General features: G+C 35.1%; 1 protein-coding gene across 1 annotated transcript; it reads right to left on the bottom strand.

The window, feature by feature from the left end:
- Window positions 1-632: 632 nt before the first annotated feature.
- On the bottom strand, window positions 633-27,134 carry LOC139139350 (uncharacterized). The gene is made up of 20 exons (XM_070708230.1): window positions 26,956-27,134; window positions 22,576-23,146; window positions 22,056-22,218; window positions 19,936-20,263; window positions 18,676-18,897; window positions 18,210-18,308; window positions 17,448-17,633; window positions 16,825-16,941; window positions 16,413-16,556; window positions 15,442-15,648; window positions 12,897-13,058; window positions 12,395-12,533; window positions 10,703-10,860; window positions 10,389-10,478; window positions 9,466-9,682; window positions 8,450-8,596; window positions 7,738-7,911; window positions 6,776-6,954; window positions 6,132-6,309; window positions 633-4,547 (listed from the first exon to the last, which is right to left on the bottom strand). The coding sequence occupies exons 2-20, from the start codon at window positions 23,039-23,041 to the stop codon at window positions 4,198-4,200; spliced, it is 3,726 nt and encodes a 1,241-aa protein (XP_070564331.1). The 5' UTR covers window positions 23,042-23,146; window positions 26,956-27,134; the 3' UTR covers window positions 633-4,197.

Genomic DNA, 27,134 nt, shown 5'->3' with positions numbered 1-27,134 from the left:
TGAAAGTAACTGACTTAATTCATGATGCAAGAAAGACTAAAATATATTATTATTGCTTTGAATATAATATACAAAAGATCGCTTATTTGCCAAAGCAGGAATATTAATCTCATTAAAATATTTTGCTGTTTTCAAAGAAGACTTGATAAGTAGAGTGAGAATTGAAAATAACTTAAATTGCATGTTTTCATAAAAATTGCTGAGCTAAATTGCTAAATTGCTGTTCAAACTTTAAACTGGGAACAGAATGTATTAAAGCAGTTCAAACTTTAAACTGGGAACAGAATGTATTAAAGCAGTTCAAACTTTAAACTGGGAACAGAATGTATTAAAGCAGTTCAAACTTTAAACTGGGAACAGAATGTATTAAAACAAAACACAGGATTTCTGTCAAAGGTCTCATGTCAAAGTTGATACAAAGAAATATTGGCTCTCGTTGTTTGTAGATGTAAACATGAAGGTAGCCATGCATCTTGCAATGTTTGACGATAGTGATCTCTCACTTCTACAGGGATCAGAATGTTATCATGGTAACCCTCTGGACAGTGCTAAAACAAATGTGACACTGAAACTGACCTGTTTGATTAGGCAGAGTAGATACTAATTTGAAAAACTGCGAAGTGGACTACGACTTAAATGCAAGGTTGTTTATTATTTACAATAAAATGCCCATCACAGGTACTGTACAACATCAGCTTTAAATACATTACAAAAGTCTTTCACTAAAATCAGTTAAAGTTGGAAAGTTTCAGTAGCTAGGCACGTAGTCCATCTTTTTGTTATTCAAGTCATAGTGAGTCACTGTCAGCAACTATCCTTTGTAAGTACATATTTATGATTGACAACTGCTGTCTTTAGATGACATCAGTGACACAAAGTCTTCTCATGACCACCCTCAGTAGATCATTACACAGACACCCTCAGTAGATCATTACACAGACACAATCAGTAGACCATTACAGAGACACAATCAGTAGATCATAATCATTGCAAATGTAAACTGTAAAGGTATACTAGTTGACACAAACCACAGACGGAAGCTGGTTTACCATCATGCACTTTGTGTTGTCTTTCACTCTGCTTGGTTGAAAATCACTGGCAATGCAATGTGAAAACAAAACAGCATAAAATCATGGCACAATATACTTCATGCACAGTAGATTGTGTGGCCATACAAAAGGAACACAATAACAAAATGTACAAATAATGATCACTTTGTATCTTTGTGGAAGTGACAAGTATGGATTTGTTTGATCATCAGAGTTTGGAATGTCACATTTGTTGCAATCAAGTTGACTGACTCAGAGTCAATTCTCTGTATAATTCACATTCCTTTTTGTATGCTGTATTTAAAATCATTTCCTAAAAATGACTGCTTTATGGAAACTGAATGATGTTTTTAACCACTCACAAACAGCAGAGTTGTGAAATCATTGTGAAATCACATAGATCTCACCTGATACTGTGACATCACATAGATCTCACCTGATACTGTGACATCACATAGATCTCACCTGATACTGTGACATCACATAGATCTCACCTGATACTGTGACATCACATAGATCTCACCTGATACTGTGACATCACATAGATCTCACCTGATACTGTGACATCACATAGATCTCACCTGATACTGTGAAATCACATAGATCTCACCTGATACTGTGACATCACATAGATCTCACCTGATACTGTGACATCACATAGATCTCACCTGATACTGTGACATCACATAGATCTCACCTGATACTGTGACATCACACAGATCTCACCTGATACTATATATAGCATGAGCTTGCTTACTGTCTTCAAATGAACTTGACAAAAATTTCAGTATTTGCAGCAGTGACAAGAGTAGCGCTCATTATGAGATGACATTATCCTGGATTTTCATTTTTATAATTTTATAAACTTTGAAATATTTACCCTGTAATTTTGTATTGTTATGGAGAAGGAAACTGCATTGATGAAAGAAATAAGGACAAAAACATTCTGAGGTTAGAATCATCTTTCAGACATGACTGGAAAATACTTATAGTAACTATGACAATATGTAAAAAAATCTTTTTGTAAATGTTTAAAAATTTCAACTGAAGACAATTCACAACATGGACACAGGTACATTATGTCAAAACAATTACAATTTCATGATTTGTTAAAAATTTTCATCAGAAAAAGAGCAATTGCCAAAGAGTATGAATAGAGCTGATATTACATACAATTTTGATACAATTTGATAGCTATATTATCATCACAGCTATACACACAGACTGGTCTGGCTATTGTCTGTGTTTACCTGTTGCCTTGATGCAGGACAAATATTTGGAGGGAAAGGCTGTTATTCTCCAGCGCTATCTGTTGAAATGTTTGTTTCCACAGTTCCATCAAAGTCTGTACATGAACCATGGTGCAATACGGTAGCATATTTACTGCATGATGTGATCCAACAGGCAAAACTGATCTAATGTATAACAACTCAACAAAATTGTATGGCAGAATATCTAGTATCATTATGTTACAAAAATAAATGTGAAAGACAAACGAATACTACCGTACCTACAGAGTATGTGATCTTGCCAAATTTAAAATACCTTGAACAGCAGCACTGTTTATTTACATACAATCAAAAATTATATGAATACAAACATTCATTCTGTTCTAGAAATCCTTGTTAAAATATATTTACAAGGGTTTTGAGATTTTTTAATGTTTTTGAGGTTTTAAGTACATAACATATTTCTATGTTTAATACTCATTTTTAACATAAATGGAACGTTATTCAAATTATTCTTGAAAAGATAGGTAAAACGCTCGTACATATATTTTGTACATAGGTATCACCTTCATAGAGTCTTCATATACTTCTAAAAGTTTTTGTACAAATAATACACATTTTGTTGTTCAGATATATACGATATATATGTCGCAAAAAATACACACATTACATTTATATCAACATATATTATATATATTTCACAAATTTCACAAGCTTCTTTATCTTTAATAAAGAAATTTTATAAAGTACACATTGAATTAATCTGCAACATCAAAATATAGTATTTGCTTATGAGAATGACATCTATGGCACATAATACTTTCTTTTGGTTACAAACATGATGTGTGATAATTTTTGTCAGCAATTCTGATTACTGTCATTTCAAACTTCTTGCATTGACTTATAAAACAACAGAATGCCTTTGTTTGACACGGTGTGGTTGACTTCATCACAGTGTGGTTGACATCATCACAGTGTGGTTGACTTTATCACAGTGGTACATAGTGTGGTTGACTTCATCACAGTGTGATTGACATCATCACAGTGTGGTTGACTTTATCACAGTGGTACATAGTGTGGTTGACTTCATCACAGTGTGATTGACATCATCACAGTGTGGTTGACTTTATCACAGTGGTACATAGTGTGGTTGACTTCATCACAGTGTGATTGACTTCATCACAGTGTGATTGACTTTATCACAGTGGTACATAGTGTGGTTGACTTCATCACAGTGTGGTTGACTTCATCACAGTGTGGTTGACTTTATCACAGTGGTACATAGTGTGGTTGACTTCATCACAGTGTGATTGACTTCATCACAGTGTGATTGACTTTATCACAGTGGTACATAGTGTGGTTGACTTCATCACAGTGTGGTTGACTTCATCAGTGTGATTGACTTTATCACAGTGGTACATAGTGTGGTTGACTTTATCACAGTGGTACACAGTGTGGTTGACTTTATCACAGTGTGGTTGACTTCATCACAGTGGTACACAGTGTGGTTGACTTCATCACAGTGTGGTTGACTTTACAACAGTGGTACACAGTGTGGTTGACTTCATCACAGTGTGGTTGACTTTATCACAGTGGTATCCAGTGTGGTTGACTTCATCACAGTGTGGTTGACTTCATCACAGTGTGGTTGACTTTATCACAGTGGTATACACAGTGTTATTGACTTCATTGCAGTTCTAAACACTAACAATAGAAGCTGCTACGGATTGAAGAAGATTACAACAGTTTTCTGACAACCACTGTGTTCTCATAACAACCTTCACAGTGTTAATCTTGAAAATCTGACTTCTAACAACAAAGTCACACTTTTTGGTTTCATTTTAGAATTGTAAGCTGTAATACAGAAAGCTTCAGTTGGTTTTAGGCACACAGAATTAATCTTGTGACAAGGTGATATCTTACAGCAGTGTACACACTGTGCATCTTGTAACAGCAACTTGTTCCACAGGATTTGGTTGCTGTTCAGAATGTGATACTGCAGTAGTAGCAGTAGTTCTAGTGTTTGGAATGGACGGTGAAGATTGATAAACAGACGACTGAAGACTGCTCACAATTTGTGATTGTTGTTGTTGTGGTACTTGTTGTTGTTGTTGTATTTGTTGCTGTGACGATATTGGATCTGATGGTTGACTTGGTAACACTTCTTTTGGAGACTGTGGTTGGACATATCTTGTAATCTGATCAATAATTTCTGTGTACTTGGCTTCCAGGTCAGCATGCACTCCTGCACCACCATGACCTCCAATGCCTACATCACAAAATACATCATTTGTAGAAATCAATAACATATACATGTATATCCTAGGATGACTTCTCATCAAAAAGATCAAATTGAAATGGACTGTCATGTCCTGTTTCTTGACTCAAAACTTTCGTTGCAATAATATGAAAGATATGTAATCAGAAATGCTTTGGAAAAGTAATGCTTTGGAAACGGAAACATTTTCAGAAAATTATATGAATTAAAGTCAAAATATCATTCAATAGGTTATTTCAAAGGTTTATTTCTGAATTTTTGGTGAAAAATGGTTGGAGTCTATCAGACTGAAATGATTGTTGCCAAACTTGTTTGCACACAACACTGACCATGAATTCACACAACACTGACCATGAATTCACACAACACTGACCATGAATTCACACAGTATTTTGTGGTATGGTATCTTGCCAGTCTCACTTTCATATTTCGCAATTATTTTAGTCTCAAAGATTCATCATTTTTCAACAAAAAATTCAGGATTACACTTTATCAAAGTCAAACTTTCATGGTCTCCATGTTATATGGCTGTGATTATGGAAAATGAATACAATGAAATCAACAAGATTTTTTTCCAGAACTTATTAAGTCTATGGCACTTAAAATGAAATGTGGAAGCACCTGAAACAGGTATATCTTGACTTTTTTCACTTAAAATATGAACATATTGTGAAAGTTTCATTATAATTTGCATAGGATAGAAAGCAGTGAGGCTTAGGAACCTGTAAACTAAATTTGAAAGCTGTTGGACTAGTATCAAAAATATGTTTTGTCAAAAAAATGAGTAAATTGCCCCTAAAAATTTAAATATGAAAATTTCATAACTTTCATGAATGGATATAAAATCACCCTAAGGAACTAATCAATACCCTTCAAAAGCAATAATTGCATCACTTTTGGAAGACATGATGTTTTGACAAGAAATGACAAAATTGGGCCCAAATATTAATCATCATTTGGACATACCATATTCGGTCATCCTAAAACCCTAGAAGCCGAATTTGACACCTATCGGACAAGTAATTCCCTACAGGGGAAGACTTAAGACAAAATATGAGGAAAAAATTCTCAAAATTACAAGTTAAGCAAAGTGTATGCTAATTTTGAATACTTATTGAATACATTTTTCCTGCTAACATTTGTATCATCCAAACATACTAAATACCAAAGCTGGTCACATTTGGTGTCCCAATTTTTAAGTTACATGTATGAGCTCAAAAAATTGGTCTATGGACAGACTGACAGATGGACCGGCAGACTGACTGACACACACACACACTGACCGAAGTGATGACATTTGCCCCCCCCCCCATGTGTCTTAGGCACATAGGGCCAAAAACAATCAATGGCATGATATTTTGAGATTATTCTAACAATTTCTGACAATGATTTTTTTTGACATGTCAAACACCAAAACAAAAATGCCTCAACTTTAGAGAGGTAACAATGAGGTGGCCTCCAAAGATGTTATTTTACAAGACACAGCGGAATGGGCAGTGGTGGTTTATCAATGTCTTTGTTGGAGTACCTTGCACCTGGATGGATATGACACTTACTATGTAAAGCCATACGTACCTTTCATTTGGACGTACAGGAGTTGGGAAAAGACTAAAGACATTCCCCCTGGAGGTGGCCATGTCACTTTCTGGAACATGACTGGAATGATAGGTTTCTTCAACAAGTCTGCTAGACTGACTTCACGGTTACAATTGTGTGATACAATATACTTTGGAGTTATACAAGCTATAACCACCTGAAACATACAATAACAATGACTGACTTGAATTATTGCTGAATTCTAATCAAAACATTTCATGTATAAATTACAGGTAATTCAGAAAGTTTGAAATTGATATACTTGAAGCACACAGCTCTTTAGATGGGATATTCCATTGCTTTCAGACGGTGTTTGATAAATCTGATATTTAGGGACACGGCCAACAAGAAGATACAAAGTATGACGACATAATATGCAAGGGTGAAAACTTATCTGGCATTATTTCTATGGAAACAGTATCTCAAAGAAAATAGATTTTCCTAATGCTCATATAGATGATTTTCAAACTCAAAGAATGCTAATAAATTACAAAGGAATAATGCTAGCTTTTTCTCCTGTGAAGCTCATGCTGTTTGTGTCTCACTTAACTTTACAGCTCCATAAAAAAATCTTTCAGTTGCGTAATTACCACTGAGTGACAAGGAATGGAAATGTTACTTACCTTACAATTTCTGATACCCTCATCTATTCTTTCATAGAGTGTATCTCCCCCTCCCATTTGACCAATATCCATCCAACACTGGAATCCATTCTTTTCTAATCTGTCTCTTAATCGTTTAACTTCATCTTGGATTCCCCAGTTGTAACTTATGAACACTGAGGGCGGTGCAACCGATGATTCTGAAATGAACAAACACAATTGTTAGCACCTCTATAGCAACCAAGTTCATTTTATTTAACAAATAACACAGCAACTGTTTGGCTGAAGCAGCTATCAAAGGAGTGACTGGATGTGTAGGTATCATTTATATTTTTGCCGTAGTTCTTTTACAGATGAGTCATGAAACCTGGTGAAACCACTGAAATGTAAAATCAATACAGCTTATGTATTAGAGTTTTAGAAAATTGTGAATTGTGATCAAATTGATCTTGGCATGCAATAATCCATTAGATCAAGAAGAATACTCTAGCATTTCTGTATTAGATTATGCTAGAAATAGAAAATGAATGTTATATCTTTTAAACTGTCAAGTTACTGAAAACTTGGAAGTTTAGTATTAAGCAGATGGTTAGAATTCTGGACAATTTTATTTTAGGTGTGAAAAATAGTTGATAAGACCCATCTGCTACTATGCAATAGATGTTTATACTTCCTAACATTTCAGATGTACATGGACGACCTTCATCAGAGGCTATGCAGACACAATGGACAAAAAAGGACGAAAATTACATTTTGTTCTACACAGTCAAGGAACATGAACGTTAAGAAGAATAAACATCTAATTCATAGTAGCAGATGGATCTTGTCGACTTATTTTCACACCTCATGTATCCATTATCTACAAGTACCCGCTGCAAATTTCACATATGGACTGTGGTTGGACTGACCCACTTGATATTCACCACTATAATTTCATTTGATGAGAAATGTTAAAATGATCAGCAATAGTGGAACTTATTTACCTTGTCCTTTCTGTATGATATCAATCACATCTTCACGATGCATTTGTTCCAGACATGTTAACATTAAATCAATTGACAGTGTTGTATTACCACTGCTGTAAATCCAATCTGTAATCATTTCTAGCGCTGGATTGACTTCATCAGCAAACTTTTGTACTTTAGCCTTCTTGTAACCTGATATATGGAGATATAAATGTCAATTTAATAGAAATCTAACTTGCTTCACCATTGAATGAAGCTGTATCTTGTCTCATTCAAAGTTAAAAAGGTTGTTACGGCAAAATTCTTATTTCACGGACCAGTATTGCAGTAATGTCTGTGGCTCTCTAAGTAAGCTTGTTAGTTGTGTACACATTTTTATCATGAAATTCACAAACTCTTTATTTTTCAAATGCACTTATCAAATGTAAAAATCAGTCTTTTAAGCAAAATATATGGTGGTTTGGACTCTGGATTTGGATTTGCCCACCCTGACATAGACAATACAAGAATAAATAGAAAAATGTACAAATATTATCATAGATTCTGACAACAATGTAACCATTTTAGAAGACTGCATCCATTGCTTTGAGAGAGAATTAATTCTGCACTACATTTACTGACTTCAAAGTATTAATTTTTTTGAGGATTCATTGACATGAAAACCTGCTGCCTAAGACAGTGTGTTGGCTTCAGTGAAATGATAAGACAGCATACAATGAGAAATCTGTACCTAGTTTTTCAGCCAAAGCCAGCCAATCAGAACCTTCAGATCCAGCATTGAGTAACTTAGCAACACCTTTCATCCATGCTGGTAACTCTTCTTCTAACATTCGGATGTTACCATCAAGATGTGCGTTGATTGGTGGAGGTGGAACAACTGCCATATTAGAAATTGAAAGTATGGGTAAAATAATTGGGTTATAAATTAGCAGATTTACATACACTCTAAGCTTACAATTTAATCAAATAAAATAACTAAGTCATCTACAGTGTATAAAAAGAATCTTTTAAGTACATAGTTATGATCCATACAGCACAATACCTAGAGCATCATTGGAGGAGTGTAACTTATCAGTTGTTGATAATGTGAACATAATATTGAAGTCCTTATACGATGGAGAAAATTTAAAGTCTATTGATTTCAATTTGCTTTCTTTACTTTTAATACTAATATGTGCATGACCACTAATAGTGGTCACATAATGACAAAATTAATATGAATGCATAATGTATGTGTGTATGTATGCAGTGTTCCCTCTGAGGTTTCGAGAGGGTGCGAACTTGAGATACCCCTGATTGCCTCACAGCTGGGTCCGTTCATGTATATGCTAATTTATTGAGGTACGTCACAACGTACAATGAACGTTGGTGGCAACTGCACAGCCAACGGGCGCTAAACTCGAAATGCAGAAGTAAAATCTACGCTGAGATCGCACATTTCGTCCTGAGTTATTGTTTCCAAAACTAATACCGATTGAAATGACAGACTAAGTTGCGCAAAACATGAAATTTCACTGCGAGAGCAGTCGGAGACACTGCACAATTAGCGCGCAAATAAGCCTTAGCGGGAACACTGCATGTATGTATGTATGTATGTATGTATGTATGTATGTATGTCTATATATGTCTGTTTGTATGTCTATGTGTATGTATGTGTGTCTGTATATATTTCAGTCTAGCTGTCTGTATGTACGTATATCAGAAATGAGAAATATGACATGCATGACAAATGACTTGTTGACTAACTTTGCATTGATTTGGATGGAAACCATTTCTTAAAGGCAGCTGTCTTGATGCGTCTGTGATCACATAACACCATTTTATTATTTAAACACTGATCAAGGTTCAAGAAGTGTAATTCTTTCTTCGAGCCACATGGACACTGGACGGAGAATTCATATTTGACACGTTTCATCCACATTGCCCGAAGATCTGCCAGAGTGGAATCCAAGAAATGCCGCACCTAGTCAACCATGTAAAAAGACAAAAGAAGTAAAACTTTTAATGTTAGAAACTTTTGTCAAGGCAAATCTATTCTGACTAATTGATGAGTTACTGTCGCTAAAGCAACAAAAATCTTCCATGTCGTGAGGCACAATGCAGTGACAATGACATTTTCCATGTCGTGAGGCACAATGCAGTGACAATGAAATCTTCCATGTCGTGAGGCACAATGCAGTGACAATGAAATCTTCCATGTCGTGAGGCACAATGCAGTGACAATGAAATCTTCCATATAGTGAGGCACAATGCAGTGAGAGTGAAATCTTCGATGTTGTGAGGCACAATGCAGTGAGAATGAAATCTTCCATATAGTGAGGCACAATGCAGTGAGAGTGAAATCTTCCATGTCGTGAGGCACAATGCAGTGAAATTGAAATCTTCCATATGGTGAGGCACAATGCAGTGACGATGAAATCTTCCATGTCGTGAGGCACAATGCAGTGACAATGAAATCTTCCATGTCCTGAGGCACAATGCAGTGACAATGAAATCTTCCATATAGTGAGGCACAATGCAGTGAGAGTGAAATCTTCCATGTCGTGAGGCACAATGCAGTGACAATGAAATCTTTCATATAGTGAGGCACAATGCAGTGACAGTGAAATCTTTCATGTAGTGAGGCACAATGCAGTGAGAGTGACAAAGACAACAGATAGAACACTAACCTTGGCACAAGCATCTGGATTTGGTGGTTGGTCTTTGGCATCATCAATTTCATCATCTTCACCGATACTTTCAACTCTCATTACAGACACCTGCCATACAAAAATTATTACCATTATGCTAATTTACTATTTTTCCATCTTTTCAACTTCTCTCCTATGCTGTACTTTGATCTTTCTCATTTTCAATGTTCTTCCATTAGTGTCATGTTCCATGTTAGTGTTTCGTCATGACAATTACACACATTTATTTACACTTCATTCATAACAACCTGACACTTTACAATATCAGCTAGACTGTTGAATAAAATAAATACCTTGATACGGGCAAATCTAGCCGCAGCCATTTCCACAGCAAAGTCATGGTCTTCATCTAGGTAAAACCTTGCCATACGATGATAAAGTTTTGGTTCATGACCTCCTTGTTCTTGTGACCATCTCACTGCACGTGTCAATATCCGATGAAACAAACCATCTAGCAAAATTCATCAAGTTAACATGTCATCAGTTATATTACATGTGATTTTTGAAATGATCATCATCCTTAACAGACCAAGGAAAATATTTGGAATTTGTTGAATTTGTCAAAATAATTAAACTTGATCAATGTCTTCCTTTGTTTGAATAACTGAATTATGTTCTTGATGTTCAAGGGTCATTGATTTCAACATTCACATGGGAGTGTCACTGAATTCAACATTCATATATGGGTCATTGATTTCAACATTCACATGGGGGGAGTGTAACTGAATTCAACATTCATATATGGGTCATTGATTTCAACATTCACATGGGGGGAGTGTCACTGAATTCAACATTCATATACGGGTCATTGATTTCAACATTCACATGGGGGGGGTGTCGTTGATTTCAACATTCATATACGGGTCATTGATTTCAACATTCACAAGGGGGGGGGTGTCGTTGATTTCAACATTCACATGAGGGGAGTGTCACTGAATTCAACATTCATATATGGGTCATTGATTTCAACATTCACATGGGGGGAGTGTCACTGAATTCAACATTCATATACGGGTCATTGATTTCAACATTCACATGGGGGGGAGTGTCGTTGATTTCAACATTCATATAGGGGTCACTGATTTCAACATTCACAAGGCGGTCCCTGATTTGAACATTGATATGGAGGAGGGGGTGTCACTGATTTCAACCTTTACATTGGCTGATGTGCATCAAAGACTAGTGACACTTTGACCAGCATAGGGATGGAAGCTGATCTTTGTACACTTTGACCAGCATAGGGATGGAAGCTGATCTTTGTATACTTGGACCAGCATAGGGATGGAAGCTGATCTTTGTATACTTGGACCAGCATAGGGATGGAAGCTGATCTTTGTATACTTGGACCAGCATAGGGATGGAAGCTGATCTTTGTATACTTGGACCAGCATAGGGATGGAAGCTGATCTTTGTATACTTGGACCAGCATAGGGATGGAAGCTGATCTTTGTATACTTTGACCAGTATAGGGATGGAAGCTGATCTTTGTATACAGAGATTGTTTATCTGCTGGTCTGTAATCATCCTTGACAATGTGACAATCAGAAATCAAAAGAAATTCTACAACATCCAAAGAGATGTACTCAAGTATTGGCTTTAAATTAACCATCATTGCTTAAGTCTTGTTCAAGAAAGCACTTAAGCTTGCTATATTATTAAAGCAACACAAAAACAGTTACATTGAAAAATCCCAATCAAAACACCACAGAGCTGGTGGCATTTGATTATGCTGTAAGGATGAACCACTTACAGAATGGTTGCACTTTGTCAATGTGCCTCGAGTTCATCTTTATATCATCACAGAATTTTTCAGAAGAAATCAACAGTTTTATGTGCCCTGTTAATAAGACCTTGAAGTTCAAGATAATTTAGACAGTATACTGATATACACTGAATATACACATATACAATGGAAATTATCTATACTGCAAGTGTTTTTTAGCCCCTAGCTGGAACACAAACATATTGTACTGTATATTACATACCAGGTAGGAAGCCACCAAACGTGATGTAGAATATAACGTCTGTTTTCTGAGTTGTAAGCTCTTCTTTGTTGGGATGATCTCGCAATCTGGACGGAACATAATAACTCTTCTGTACATTGGAACTTTCTCCAGAACTCAACTATCAATAACAAAATCATGAATTTGGTTACTGCCAGTATAGCTGGTGTATTGCCGATATCAATGATTCTTTTCTTTAATTTAAAATGAATAAATATTGCAATGAGTTGAGTACGAAAAAAACAATATGAGTTGTAAAATGCTATCCATATTGGGGCATCTTCAAGTGAATGATGGTGTTTGAAACAAAACTTTTTTCCACAGAGGAAAATGTCTTGACAAGAAATAAAATATTTTGAAGACATAAACCAAGCCTATGCAATCAAAGTAGCGTTCATACAGAACAAGAAATCATCATTCAAAATCCAACACAATACTTATAACACTAACACATGAAACCAAAGACTGTCATTTTACTACATACATATTTTGGAGGTATTCTTTCACACAGTAAATCAAATTTCTCCATTAAACCAAGGAGTGTATTCTTCTGCTCTAAGACATCTCTCCACATATGATTGATCAGTCTGTCTTCCAAGATTCCAGCTTGATCTAATTTAGTCCATGAATCAATGAAGGTTGGCCACTGTATCAGAAATTACATACAAAAGTAAGAATCATACATCAGCTGACACATGATATGTTATGAAACTAGCTCTGAATCAATTGATCATTTTACTGTAATAAAGGATAAATACCTTTGATTTTTTTGTATAATTTATGCTCACTTGTTGATAAGAAAGATCAAAACAATACATATTACATCTTGTATTTCTGTATTAAAGCCCCTGTAGCTGTAACTTTTGAAATTTGTTGACCTGAAAAAGGCTTTTTATTGTCTCTGGTTTTCTTTATATTCTACAGATTTAAAGGATATAGTCTTTTACCACTGAAAAATTGGACAGTAAATTTAAATTTTAACCATATTTTGATTTCCCGCCATTTTAAAAATTGGTAATATTATAAAGAAAACATAGCATATGATGTCCCAGTGGAAAACATTCAGCACTATGCATGATATTGGACTACTCTGTTGTTTCTGTGAAGATTCCAATGCATATATGCACTGTGTACTGTGTTTTTGCTTTATTTGCATGAGGGCGCCATTATATGTTTGGGGAAACATTTATTATTTATCTTCAATGCTCAAAATTGCACATGTAGTCCCAGTGGACAGTTTATTCTACCTGTATAAACACCCCTCAATGAGTACATTCCCATGAACTTGTTTTAGTTTGGAAGTAAAATTACAAAAAACCAGATATGAACTGAAAATGCTCACGTGTTTAATTATATGTTGCAGTATATGTGTAAATTTGAACCTTTGCCACATGTTTGCAACTTCATTGAAAGTGTTATGATCAACATAATGAATAATATTCACCATAGATTAATTTTAAATCCAAGTATATATCCCCAATCAGGAAAGTTCATTAAAATATGCAAATTAGGAATTTACTGAAATGTTCTCATTAAATATGTAAATTATGAATTGGCTGAAGTAAAAATGTTAAATGACTTTCAATAATGTCGTATCATAGTATCTTTAATGTACAAAGCAGTTCGTCAACTTTGGTCTAGTCAAGACAGATAAATATCCCTAATTAGGAAAATTCATTAAATTTGCAAATACAGAATCGGCTAAAGTAAAAATGCTTAATGACTTTTAATGCTGTATCATAGTATCTTTAATGTACATAGCAAGTTTTGTCAAATTTGGTCAAGTCAATACAGATAAATATCCCTAATTATGAAAGTTCACTATATATGCAAATTAGGAATTGGCTGAAGTGAACGATGACTTTTAATAATGTTGTTTTACAGTATCTTCAATATATGTTCCAAGATTCATCAACTTCGGTCGAATCAATTCAGATATATATCCCTAATTAGTGAAGTTCATTAAATATGTAAATAAGTATTTGGCTGAAGTAAAACTGCTTAATGATTTTCAATAATGTTGAATCATAGTATCTCCAATGTACATAGCAAGTTTCATCAACTTTGGTAAAGTCCATTCAGATTTATATATCTAATTAGGAAAGTTTATTAAATATGCAAATAAGTATTTGGCTGAAGTAAAACTGCTTAATGACTTTCAACAATGTTATATCATAGTATCTTCAATGTACATTGCAAGTTTCATTAATTTTGGTCAAGTCCATTCAGATTTATATATCTAATTAGAAAAGTTTATTAAATATGCAAATAAGTATTTGGCTGAAGTAAAACTGCTTAATGACTTTCAACAATGTTATATCATAGTATATTCAATGTACATTGCAAGTTTCATCAATTTTGGTCAAGTCCATTCAAATAAATATCCCTAATTCCAAAATTGAATATGCAAATTAAGATTTTGATGAAGTAAGAATGCTTAATGACTTTCAATAATGTTAAATCATAGTATCTTCAATATACATACCAAGTTTTGTCAATTTTGATCAAGTCAAATCAGATATATGTCCCTAATTATGAAAGATCATTAAATATGCAAATTATCCATTATCTTTTGTCACCCCTTAATATCTTTCACAGCTGATATATCTTGGTGTGATCAACATTTGTAGCAAATCTCATCAAATTGTGTGCAATCGTTGTCAATATATATCTGTTTTTTCTAAAATCATTAATTATGCAAATGAGCAAAAAGTAAGCAAGCCACACCCACCAAAAACTAATCAGTTCTTGCCATTTGCAAACTGAATCTATATACCAGATTTAATTCTGATCTGATGAGCCGTTTTTGAGATATTGAGCCCACAGACAGACAGACAGACAGACAGACAGACATCGCTGCAACATATGCTCACGTGTGTTAACACGTGAGCAAATAATGCTAAAAGATACAACTATCGGGCCTTTAAATAACAATACCGGTATGTACATTTAGTTCTAAAAAAAGACAAAGACTTCTAGTATGTTTCACTATTTGTAACTTTGTAATGGTGCAATACTTGAGACTGTACCTGTTTGTCGATATCTTTGACAGTAATTACTCTTTTGAACACATCCACCAACCACTGCGGTTTGAGAATGACAGTATTCTGTAAAGACTCATCCACAGCTCCACTGCCACCATAATAAATTATGACACCAAGATCATGGTAAAACTGCAACATGGTAGTCAAACCTTCATGATTCTTGATGTCTAACTCTTTACCAAGTTCTACAATCTGATGAAAGAATATCATAAAATTATCAAATACTTACAAAATTCAAGTTACATACCTTGTTATGACTGTATGCGTAAATGTAATTCTTGAATGTACATTGTACCGGTACAGTGAAGTGTATACATAGACACATCACACCAATCAAAGTGTATACATGGACACATCACATCAATCAAAGAGTTTTACATGGACACATCACACCAATCAAAGTGTATACTTGGACACATCACACCAATCAAAGTGTATACATGGACACATCACACCAATCAAAGTGTATACATGGACACATCACACCAATCAAAGTGTACACATGGACACATCACACCAATCAAAGTGTATACATGGACACATCACACCAATCAAAGTGTACACATGGACACATCACACCAATCAAAGTGTACACATGGACACATCACACCAATCAAAGTGTATACATGGACACATCACACCAATCAAAGTGTATACATGGACACATCACACCAATCGAAGAGTTTCCCAGCATTTATCTTCCAATATCTAAACTATATAAACACACACCACTATCATTTCTGACCATTGACAGCTGGTTATCTTGATATTTGTTTAAAACTTACAGACAAGTAAAGTCTTGATTTCAGTAAGTAGTCTATTGACATTCACATTTTGCATTTAAGAGGAGCTTGCACATGAACAGCCATTCTATATTAATTACAAATATCTCTAGGGTAATAGCCTAGTTTAAATCTGGTTCACAGACAAGCAGAAGGTAATAACTAAGTTTATACCTGGTTCAGAGACAAGTAAAAGGTGTTATGCTCAATGTATTCCGACACTTTCTGTTCAAATTTCAACCATTTAATGGGCATCTGTTCTGCCATGTATGGTTCACCACTGGCAACTTCCTCTACATGCTTCCGTAGCTTGCACACCTGTTGATAAACATTAACAAAAGCTTCATGAATAGGCAATGTATGAAAGATAAATATTTGATTTCGTCCAAGCAATCAACTGTAATTATGGCTAGAAGAATGAATCTTTTGATGTAATGAAAATGCCTCAACATCAAAGGACTTGGATACAAAATTTCATCTTCATCTCCATAAACCCATGTCTCACCTTTCTAATGACCCTCAAATCTTACACGCATTTGTGAATACAAGTTGCCCTCCCTCAAGACCCCTTTAATTCTCTACCCACCTCTTCATCCTCACCATTCTCCATGTTGTTTTCCACAGCGTAATATCGATTAACAACATGCATGCAATATGGCTTCCCCTTCAAATTCTCACGTATCCGATGGAACTTTTCCTCAATCTAAAAATTGAAACCATCATATTATTTCAAATAGAATAAAAACCATATCTATCATTTGACTCAACACAACCGACACAATTTTACTCAGAATGTCACAGACACTTCTTCCATTCATATTTTCATTCAGTGAACACATCTCAAAATAATTACTGCCAGTAAATGTAAACTTACTACTAGTCTTTTGTTTCATAATGGAAATTAGACAAAGAGATTTGAGCTGAAAGACAAGTCAGACTGAAAAATCTATGTGTCATCTATATAAAATTTTATCAGTTTTTTTTATGCCAATATTCAAACCATATGAAGTGTTCTACCAAATGTAGTGTTCTGCCAAATGTATCTAAAAAGTTCCTACACAGGAAACTGTTGAAAGACATTAATCATGAAACACGAACAATGACCTCTTTAAAATAAACTGAAACAGACTATGGAAAATTGTCATCTCTTATTAATTTGCTGCCATTTTTATCCAAATAAAATATATGTGTTACAGAAACGGCACTTACAATTTGTTTCCTGATTTTGTCATCAGAGTTCAGTGTATTTCTGTGTGTTCCAACAATAAAGATTGGTGGTGATAGTGTCATGTTGTCCGGACTGCTCCTCTGATTTTCAGCAGTGTGTGCATGTATTGAACTCATCCAGAAATCCATGAAATCTAAATTAGTCAATTCGCTGTCTTCATAAATGATCTGAAGCAAAACATATCACTTCATAATATCAAATATCTCTCTCAGTTTTGTCAGCTTGCATTTTTCATACACACACACACTCATTTATATACATTTACATAAATATATTTTGTTTTTCCAAGCAAAACGATTTTATTTTAATGTCAAAATAATAATGAGGGCATACATTGTATCAAGTTTTAATGACGTCATTTATAAGAGAAAAGAAAACAGAATTTCAATAAAATAGAAATACAAAAGATACAGAAGGATTTTTACATAAATGCACTGTTGCTATGAAACAAGCAAAAACCCAGTGAGTGTAAAGTTCAATGATTTGAACTTTATCGAAGCTTTCTAAATGTCATGATTTCTTGGGTTCATTGTTGAGAATACCATGGAAACGACCTGAGCAAACGACCCTGAACAAAATACCCAGTATATGATTGTTTGAGAGTAACAAGCAAATGTAAAGCATAAACAGTGATTTGCTCTAACACTTTAACTTTCTCTAACTCGGTGACTTTCTGCACTCTGAGCTATAATGTTGACATGATCTACAAACAAATCAGTTTGATGGTTCAAAATAATCCATACCTTGCCATCACCGCTCCTAACCTGAGTGTGAGCAGGTGCATCCAGATCATGAGAGAGATTGAAGACAATGATGTAAATGGCTCTGGATGTCAGAAACACCTGTGAAACACAAAATATCAAATTAAACGGCCAATCAAATTTCATAGTTTTCCCAACATGACTTTGTATAAGTTATGCTCTCATGTACATGCTCAAATATATGAATGTATAATGTAGACACCGTCACAGGCTATCATAGTGTTGAATGTTAGCTGAAATGATTGCAGTCACAAGTTTTTACTAAATTTTAGTATTAGAGACATTGTTCATTTAACTTGTGAGTTACTTCAATATTCAAAGCACACTTACGAAGCATAATTTTCATAACTGAACAGATCAATCAATTTCGTTTTTGAGATCAATCCGCTTTCTGATCAAACAGCACAATGGAAGAATAAAACAGTCTGCTCTGTAGTATTGAACTCACTTGATGTGTTGTATAGTAGACAGCTTGTCCAGCAAAATCCCAGATGTTCAAGACAATGTTTTTATTGGTTGATTTTCCTACATCGTCATCTTTCATATTTTTACTCTCAGCTTCATTTAAAAGCTGTGTAACCAATGTTACTATCTTCTCTGGCATGTCTTTCAACAGATCATTATCAGCAATCACTTCATCTTCAGAATTCTGTATGCTGTCACTAATGGACTATCAACACAGAAAACACAATCAATCAACTTTCATCAAAAATACACACAGATGTACACAGAACATCAGAGCAAAATACACACAGATGTACACAGAACATCAGAGCAAAATACACACAGATGTACACAGAACATCAGAGCAAAATACACACAGATGTACACAGAACATCAGAGCAAAATACACACAGAGGTACACAGAACATCAGAGCAAAATACACACAGATGTACACAGAACATCAGAGCAAAATACACACAGATGTACACAGAACATCAGAGCAAAATACACACAGATGTACACAGAACATCAGAGCAAAATACACACAGATGTACACAGAACATCAGAGCAAAATACACACAGAGGTACACAGAACATCAGAGCAAAATACACACAGATGTACACAGAACATCAGAGCAAAATACACACAGATGTACACAGAACATCAGAGCAAAATACAATTGAAATGAATATAGTATTGTGTTTCAATATCAAATTCACCGATGGAAAAACACACATCATAGTGCTACATGCCAGCTATGAAAGGAATCTACAAGGCTGTTTGATTTCAGACATAACTATTTGTAAGGAAATGACTGTAATGGATCACATTTCAATGATAAATATGCATAAGCTTATGTATTGATCAGTATGTCTTTTTGCAAGATTTGAATGAAATTAATTCAAGCACGTCGTAGCTTGAAGAACTGTGGAACTATTTGAACAGGGACTCAAATCCACTAGCACTGTGTCAGTAGGGACTCAAATCAACAGGTACCTTTTGATGTAATTCAACAAAATTAGCACAAAAAGATATCTTATGGTGATTTTGTCACAACTTGAACAATGCCCAGTAGGTCACCCAAAGAAAGCTGTTAGATATGAAATGTCTGGACCAATAGCTTTTTTTGATGAGAAGAAAAACACACTATGAGGTTTATGATGGATGATGAGATACAACTTGATGTACATGTAAGTGACATCAGAGACACAAAACCATATTATCACATTATTCATCAGAAGTGATCATAACTTGAATCTTACCTCTGATTTGTTAGAATCAGTGTCAACAACTTCTTGTCTATTTTTCTCATTCATTTCTTGGACTTTCAATTTTTCATCTTTCTCAACACGATCAATTTTATTCTTTTCTTTCCTTTTCTTCGATAGCAAATCTTGAACAATATTATTAGCTATAGCTCTTGTATATTCTTCTTCCAAACCTTCTGAGCCATCCAGAACACCTTTTACAACCCCATTCTCATCTTCTTGGACATTTTTATGAATCTGCCATGCTTCAAATTTTTCGATATTAATTTCACAGGCTGCAGATGTATCAATTCCATCTGTACTCTCTTCACTGCTGTTATATCTGTCAATAAACAAAACCATTTTCAAATTACATGTATATCCAGGGCTCCTGCTACTGATCCACAATTAGCCAAATGCTACAGAAAGTTGAAAATGGCTACAAAAAATTCCAGTTTGGCTAACTGTAGTGGCTAATGAATTTTTAGACACTGCTTCCTGGACAGAAAACTACACCTAATAATAAAATGTTGTAAGGTGTTGAAACAGTTTACTCTCCTTCCTACAAAGTTGCAATGTATTGAAACAGTTTACTTTCCTTTCTACAAAGTTACAAATTCCCTGTTAAGTAAAACAAACATTGTTGCTGTTCGATACTACAGTACACAGAGGCTTTGCTTTGCCTCCGTGAGTCCTGTTCGTCCTTGATTCTCTCAATAGTTTTACCTACTTTGCTTGAATCAACTACTCAGTTTGATAGTAAAAAACACAATTTCAAAGGAAACTTTCACAAACAAAGTCATAATACAAAGGAAGAGGAGAAAAATTGAGGTTTTCTGAAAGGTCAAGTCTAGGTCATCTCATGTGATGTATTGCATGAAGACCCCTTACATACACAATTATGGTTCAAAAGAAACCATCTGGGGTGGTCCAATAGGTGAAAAGTAATTTTGGTACCTTCCACAATCATTTAAACAATGAATAATCTCAAACAGTGAGTAATTTAAATGAACATACATCATTGTGTCTTGTTTTACAAGAGTTGTGTTTGGCCCAACCCTTTTTGTCTAAAAAAAAATACTTATATTCAAGATGCTATTCAGCCTGTTTGATCACAACTTTGACATACTAGTAACACTTGGGCCTTAAATACCACAATAATCATATCTACACTGCCAGTGTGCTACTAAATGCTTACTTCTGCATGGAAAATTTTAATTCGTGTGGCGCAAACATTTTGGTGATGGAAGACTGCATAAATTTGCCACATGAGAAGCCTGTAGCTTATGACAAGCTATCATACTGTGAACACTGACTGAATGTCGCAGAAATATTCTGTACCTGTTGTAATATATACTTCACATTGCTACCAGATTTTTAGAATTCAATTGCTACCTAATTTTGTTTCTGGTGGTAAAAGTTTATCACTAGAAATGAAAAAGTATTTATATCCCTGAAATATCATTAAAACACAGATTATTAATGCAATAAATACTGAATAAATATTTCTTTAATGTAAAAACTTTCATGAACATCATACAAAACATCTTCATTTGTAAAATTAGGAACTCCCAAATGCCGAGAAAGCTGTTGCCACACTTGAGATCATAAACTGACTAAAAGTTGCTCAAAATGGCTACAAGATTTTTAATTTGGCTGATGAGTTGGCTAATCATTTTGGTAACTTAGGGGGATCCCTGACATCAAGTATTGCTTTGCACTGATTCTATAACAAGTAGCGTTCTTTGAAATCTTCAGTGACTTGACAGAATATTATTATTGGTAAAAACAACTTTTGAAATGGCCATTCTAATACATAAGTGAAGTATACTGTGACCTCAGTCATAACAACTCTTCATCGCCAGCTTATGTTTCAGAAGATGTACACACATGTAACTTTTTCAATTAATGACAGGCAGATCCTTATGTTCAATATTAACCTTTCCAGTGACTACAAACAGTATATAGATGAGAAGATACCCTTCTTTTTGAAGACACGATTACTAACAACGGAAGTAACCTTGACACAGTTGTATACATAGTGAATGAGAACTGAAGTTTTGAGAGAACAGGAGAATAGAGGATATCATTGAAAGATGACAACAAATTTGATGGCAAGTCACATTGTTCTTTACCTTTGTCCTGTCAATGATTTCTTAAGACTTGTTTTACCAACTCTGTCTTGCCCAACAAGCATAAGTCTAGTACGGAATATAGGTTTAGTTCCTGCTTTTGAAGCTTGTAAGAAAGCTTTCATGGATTCAGGTCCTCTTGCCAAAATCTCAGTTGGAGCAGACTCTGCAAAAAAATGAAAGAGTATCATTAGGTTTATCTTACTGGTGTTACCATATAGCAATAAGAATCAGTAATGTGGAAATTGCAGCAGTACATGTATCTTCAACTATCATTACACTGATATAACTCTGGAAATCTGTTTTTGATACCACTAGTCCAGTCTACATGTAGCTTGCTTTATCTCATTATTATATCACGTTTCTTTGTATTGTGTATCATCACTGAAATTACACAAACTGTTTCTATTATAAATTCTTACAATTAATTCAGTACGTTATACTTTGCACCTAATTACGTTTCACTGTTAGAATCTCTAGAGTAATTGTTGCACCCTTACACAGACTGTCTAATACACTTTACCTGGATCAACAAACTTGATTTCTTTGGTTTGTCCATAGATGTCAATCATTGCCCATAGTGACTTGTCCTTTGCTACTTCCACTTTGTTTATATGCACTCCTTTGTATTCATTGTTGATATAATAGTGAACATTACCATCTTCATCAACATAGTACGTCAATTGGTAGCCCTTGCTAGCTTCATTTTCACTCAATGCTTTGGCCCAGAATCCAGGTTTGTTTGTCAAGTCAGGGACGGCATATTTGGGTAATTCACCAACTTCACTGGGCTCAATGCTAGTGAATCCAAAGCGAACAGCCCCACTCCATCCAGATACATTTTCAGTAAATTCTATGGAAATTTTGTCTCCAACTGGAATTGGAACTGCACTGAATGTAATGCCATTGCAAAAGCTGTCTGTACGAGTTGCTCTCTGACGATCTGATGAGAACTCTATGAGGCTACCACACTTTTCATGGAAATACATGCTGTAGTTTCAGTGTGAAAATTCTACAGAATATTCCATCTTCAAAGTTGTGTGGTCTTTGAGAAGGTAGACAAAGTACTGATCTATTGATGAATACTTCACCTCCTGTTGAAAAAACACAACACAAACATGTCAAAAATAAATAGTATCGTCTTATGAAAGCAGCATTGTGTTTTTTTATGGTTTTGCATATACCTTAACATTTCTCCGGTCCCCTTGTAATAATTGCTTTGTATTTGCATAAATCCTGGGGAACTAAAGTATAATGACTTTAGAATTTTGATAAGATTTACAAGCTTACAAGCAATACTGTGAATTTCCATAACAAGGGAGGACTTTAGAAACCCACTCTGCTGGTATATACATTTACATTATTTTTACGTACAAATAACAAATCAATTTGTCATGCTCAGTTTAACATTCCTGATTTTCATGGTAAAAATTGTATTTGCTACACAGAATTTGGTTTGTTTTCTGACATTTACATCAAACACATCTCTTTAATAGTTGTAAACTTTGATAAAATACAATGTCTAGACATAATGGACAGAATAAGACAAATACAATCAAGAACAAATTCCACATACTCCAAACAGATTGTGAACAGATGTTTATATCGTTTTTACTACCACTATGACACACTACACAACAAAGAAGTCACTCACAAGGGCTCTATGTTACACCTACAGTAGCAGCAACTAACCAGCAAACGACTTTTGTCACCAGTGATTCAAAAACAGACATGGAAAAATTGTTACTTTTCTAAGATTCCACAAAGCATGAAAGGTCACTTGTATTTTTGTGTTATACTTTTGAATCAGATCAAGAAGTCAAAGTAACACTGCTGACAAAGTCATGTCACTTTTCATATATGTATTTAGTATGTAGCCTTAGAGTACACTTTGCATGTAGAGTACGTAGCCTTAGAGTAGCAAGGACAGCTTTCACAATGACAGTTGAAGGACTTCTTCTGTCCATGGTTTTACACAGTCAATTGACAGACAATCAAGTGTTTACCAGACATCAGACCATGAGTGGAGTTCATATGGTATATAGAATTTCACACAGAAAGATCGCCATATTACTGCTAAAATGATCTGTGTGGTATTTAATACTGGTATTTTTTAATGAAGGAGCAGAATAGAACATATACTACCACCAGTGTGCTATTGAAGGCAAAACACATACAGCTACATGTCCTTGGTACTGTTGAAACCTGGTATAACTTTCTTGATACCCATTTTTGTATTTCTTTTAAAAGTATATGAGAAAAACATCCCTCCACATGCAAGCTAAAATATGAAATCATATCACAATAGGACAATGGCATTTACTATCTTCCATACTGACATCTTCCATACTGAGTCTGCTATGCTTGTATTTTATCTGCAAATCTTTGTGGTCAGAACAATGCAGCTTTACACAGACAAATGCACACCTTCTTCAAAGATAGGAAGTTGCACACATTGAGAGGAAGTACAGTGCTTCTATCATCATTAATTCAACTATGAGGTCATCAAGATGACAAGTAGTTTAATCTCCCACTATCTTACATAGGAGAAGAACTTCCAATATTTTTTCTACATCACCAACACTGTTATATGCATCATTTATGATAGTACTGTCAATTTACAATGTACAGCATTGAAATCGCTCAAGTTTTCCTATTACACAAGCTCCATCAGTGAACACAGAGAAAAACTGACAACATTTCTGTGAATTTCTGTTGGCGTTATTCAATGTCACATGCTTGATGTATGGCAACAACTTCACCCAATCCTATTTTCTATTGCTTTGTGAACTTCATTGGCAATTTTCAAATTTCAGAGTAGAAACTTTAATAGGGCATTCTTGGAATATACGGTACAACTGCTTGCAGGTTTGTCTTGTTTCATATAGCCGGATATTAGCTTGTAACCAGATAGTATTGATGCTATCAATTCATTGGTATGCCAATGCAAGGTCCCTGCCCTGTTACACACATTGAGATAGAGTGTGCCTCGGGGACAGATAGTCTACAATTCTTTTGTTGGGGCTTATTTTAAAGCTCTTGGAGAAAGAAAAACTTTTACCATCTTAGTTTTTCGAAAATTCAAATTTTAATTTTTCCCCATTGAGTGAACACAGGAATGGTGGCCATTTTGAATTTCAAATATCTCAAAATATTGGGTCATTTGTTTCGCTTATTCCAAACTTTGAACAGTGACTCTGATTTTCATTGTTGATTTGGTAAGAGAATGGTTGGAAGTTTCATTCAGGAAAGTTTGAGCAAAAGTTAAAGTCTTTCACTTTCAAGGTGCATGCTACCTTAAGTGTTCCCTGATAATCACTACTACTGAAGAAAGGACATCATTGGAATAGCGTTTTCAATGGGTCTGATGTTCTGGATAATTATTGTTAACTTTCATCTCAATGCTACGGAAACATTTCAAGAGCAGACTTCTCACATCCTAGACCGTTAAAAAGTGTATACTATAGAAATAACGGGCAACGTGCTGACCATTAACATTTATTTGTGGGCAAGGGCAAGAGGAAAGCCAAAAATTAATGGACGACGCTTGCCGAGCCAGTTAATTTGGCTTTCCTCGAGCCCCCGCCCACAAATAAACGTTAATTGTCAGAGCGGAGTCTGTTATTTCCATTATATTATCAGCGAACCCAAGAAAACCGTCAAAATTTCCGAAAAATTTCAGGAGCGAACGACAACTGGGCCCCAGAAACTGAGCATTACGCAACACACTGTCACGCGCGCTGTAAAAAATTGGCAAATCTGGAGATATTTTCAGAAAAATGTATCTCAACTTGACCTTCAAGTGCTCCATTTTATTTTGTGATTGATTATGATTTACGTTTGAGATGTAAAGTTACGATACTTTGAGTTGTTAATCTTATTATTCATATTCACGGGCATGTAAACAAACCATTACTGTGTATTTCTGGTCAGTCACGTGGTTCAGCTCGACTCGAAATGTGACGGGCAGCACATGGTAATATAATGCTTGTTTTCACCATAGCGCTGATCATAATGATGTCACTGTTCTCTCTCATTAATATGCATAAGTAAATATTTGTCCGCATTTTCCGCATAAACGACAAAAATTAAACCTGCGAGTGTTAGAATGCTATTTAGTGTCACACTTATTCGTATGAATTGATGACTTACTACAAGATGCAACAACAGCCGTGCATACAATGACAAAATTTTGTCCGAATTTCAGCATATTTGTCTGAAAGTTGTGCGCATGCAGCTATATTTAGTAACAAACCCAAAATCGCGATCAACGCTATTGGGGTGGGTGGAGGGACGGTGGCCTACTTTAAGACAGACTCTCGAAAGTTGCCTTGATAAGCTATCCAAGGCCAGGCTTAGCGTTTAGTGCATATATTGGCACTTTTGACTAGCTCAGTGATACTAATAAAATACTTCAGTATTTTTTAGTATCACTGAATCTGTGAATGGTTGCTCGTACCTACGATGACTAACAAAATAAAATCACAAATGGCCTTTAGCACCGTGTGTGTTCTCCGAAGGTCACAGTCTGGTGGGGGCAATTTAGGGATGGGTACACATATGTACGTACGATATCATACCTGTGTGACCTATATCGTACAAAGAGGGGGGGGGGTATAATAGTACACAGACGATACATGTCAATTATTTTGATTTTATACAGGGAACTGAAGGTCTCCGTCTAGTACCGTGTCTGCATACAGAAAATCAGATCTCTTTTATGTTCCCGATGTGTTGGATCATCAAGATATGCGAAATTGTCTTATGTTTTCCATACCACAGCACCGCACGCGATCGCGACGTTGCCGAAGCAATACATTGACGTAACAATGTGAAGGGTCTATGGTTGATGGTTTACATGGCGACTTATTATTACACAAATGAACACTATTATCATACTTACATTGAACAACGATGTAATTCTGTGCACGGTCTCTGAAGATCGTTACCATAAAAATAATTTGATCCGGTATGAGTACTTAACCCATCATAAGGTTTTACATGGAACCCGTAAAATGAAGCGGCTGTTGTTCTTCGTCGTCCAGCTTCAGCGATCGTCGTATCCAGCCATCTTGAAAGATT

Source organism: Ptychodera flava, chromosome 8 (assembly GCF_041260155.1).
Source record: "Ptychodera flava strain L36383 chromosome 8, AS_Pfla_20210202, whole genome shotgun sequence".
Classification (NCBI taxonomy): Eukaryota; Metazoa; Hemichordata; class Enteropneusta; family Ptychoderidae; genus Ptychodera; species Ptychodera flava.
Note: the sequence above shows the minus strand (reverse complement) of the source record. Positions and strands in the feature narration are given on the sequence as shown.

Excerpts from the sequence above, each read along its gene's own strand:
- LOC139139350 (XM_070708230.1), bottom strand. The coding sequence starts at position 23,041 with ATGTATTTCCATGAAAAGTGTGGTAGCCTCATAGAGTTCTCATCAGAT. Across the intron at positions 16,557-16,824 it reads AGAATGGTGAGGATGAAGAG|GTGTGCAAGCTACGGAAGCA; the intron begins GTGGGTAGAGAA and ends GTTTATCAACAG. Across the intron at positions 8,597-9,465 it reads TCCATCCAAATCAATGCAAA|TTGTTCCACCTCCACCAATC; the intron begins GTTAGTCAACAA and ends CTAATATGGCAG.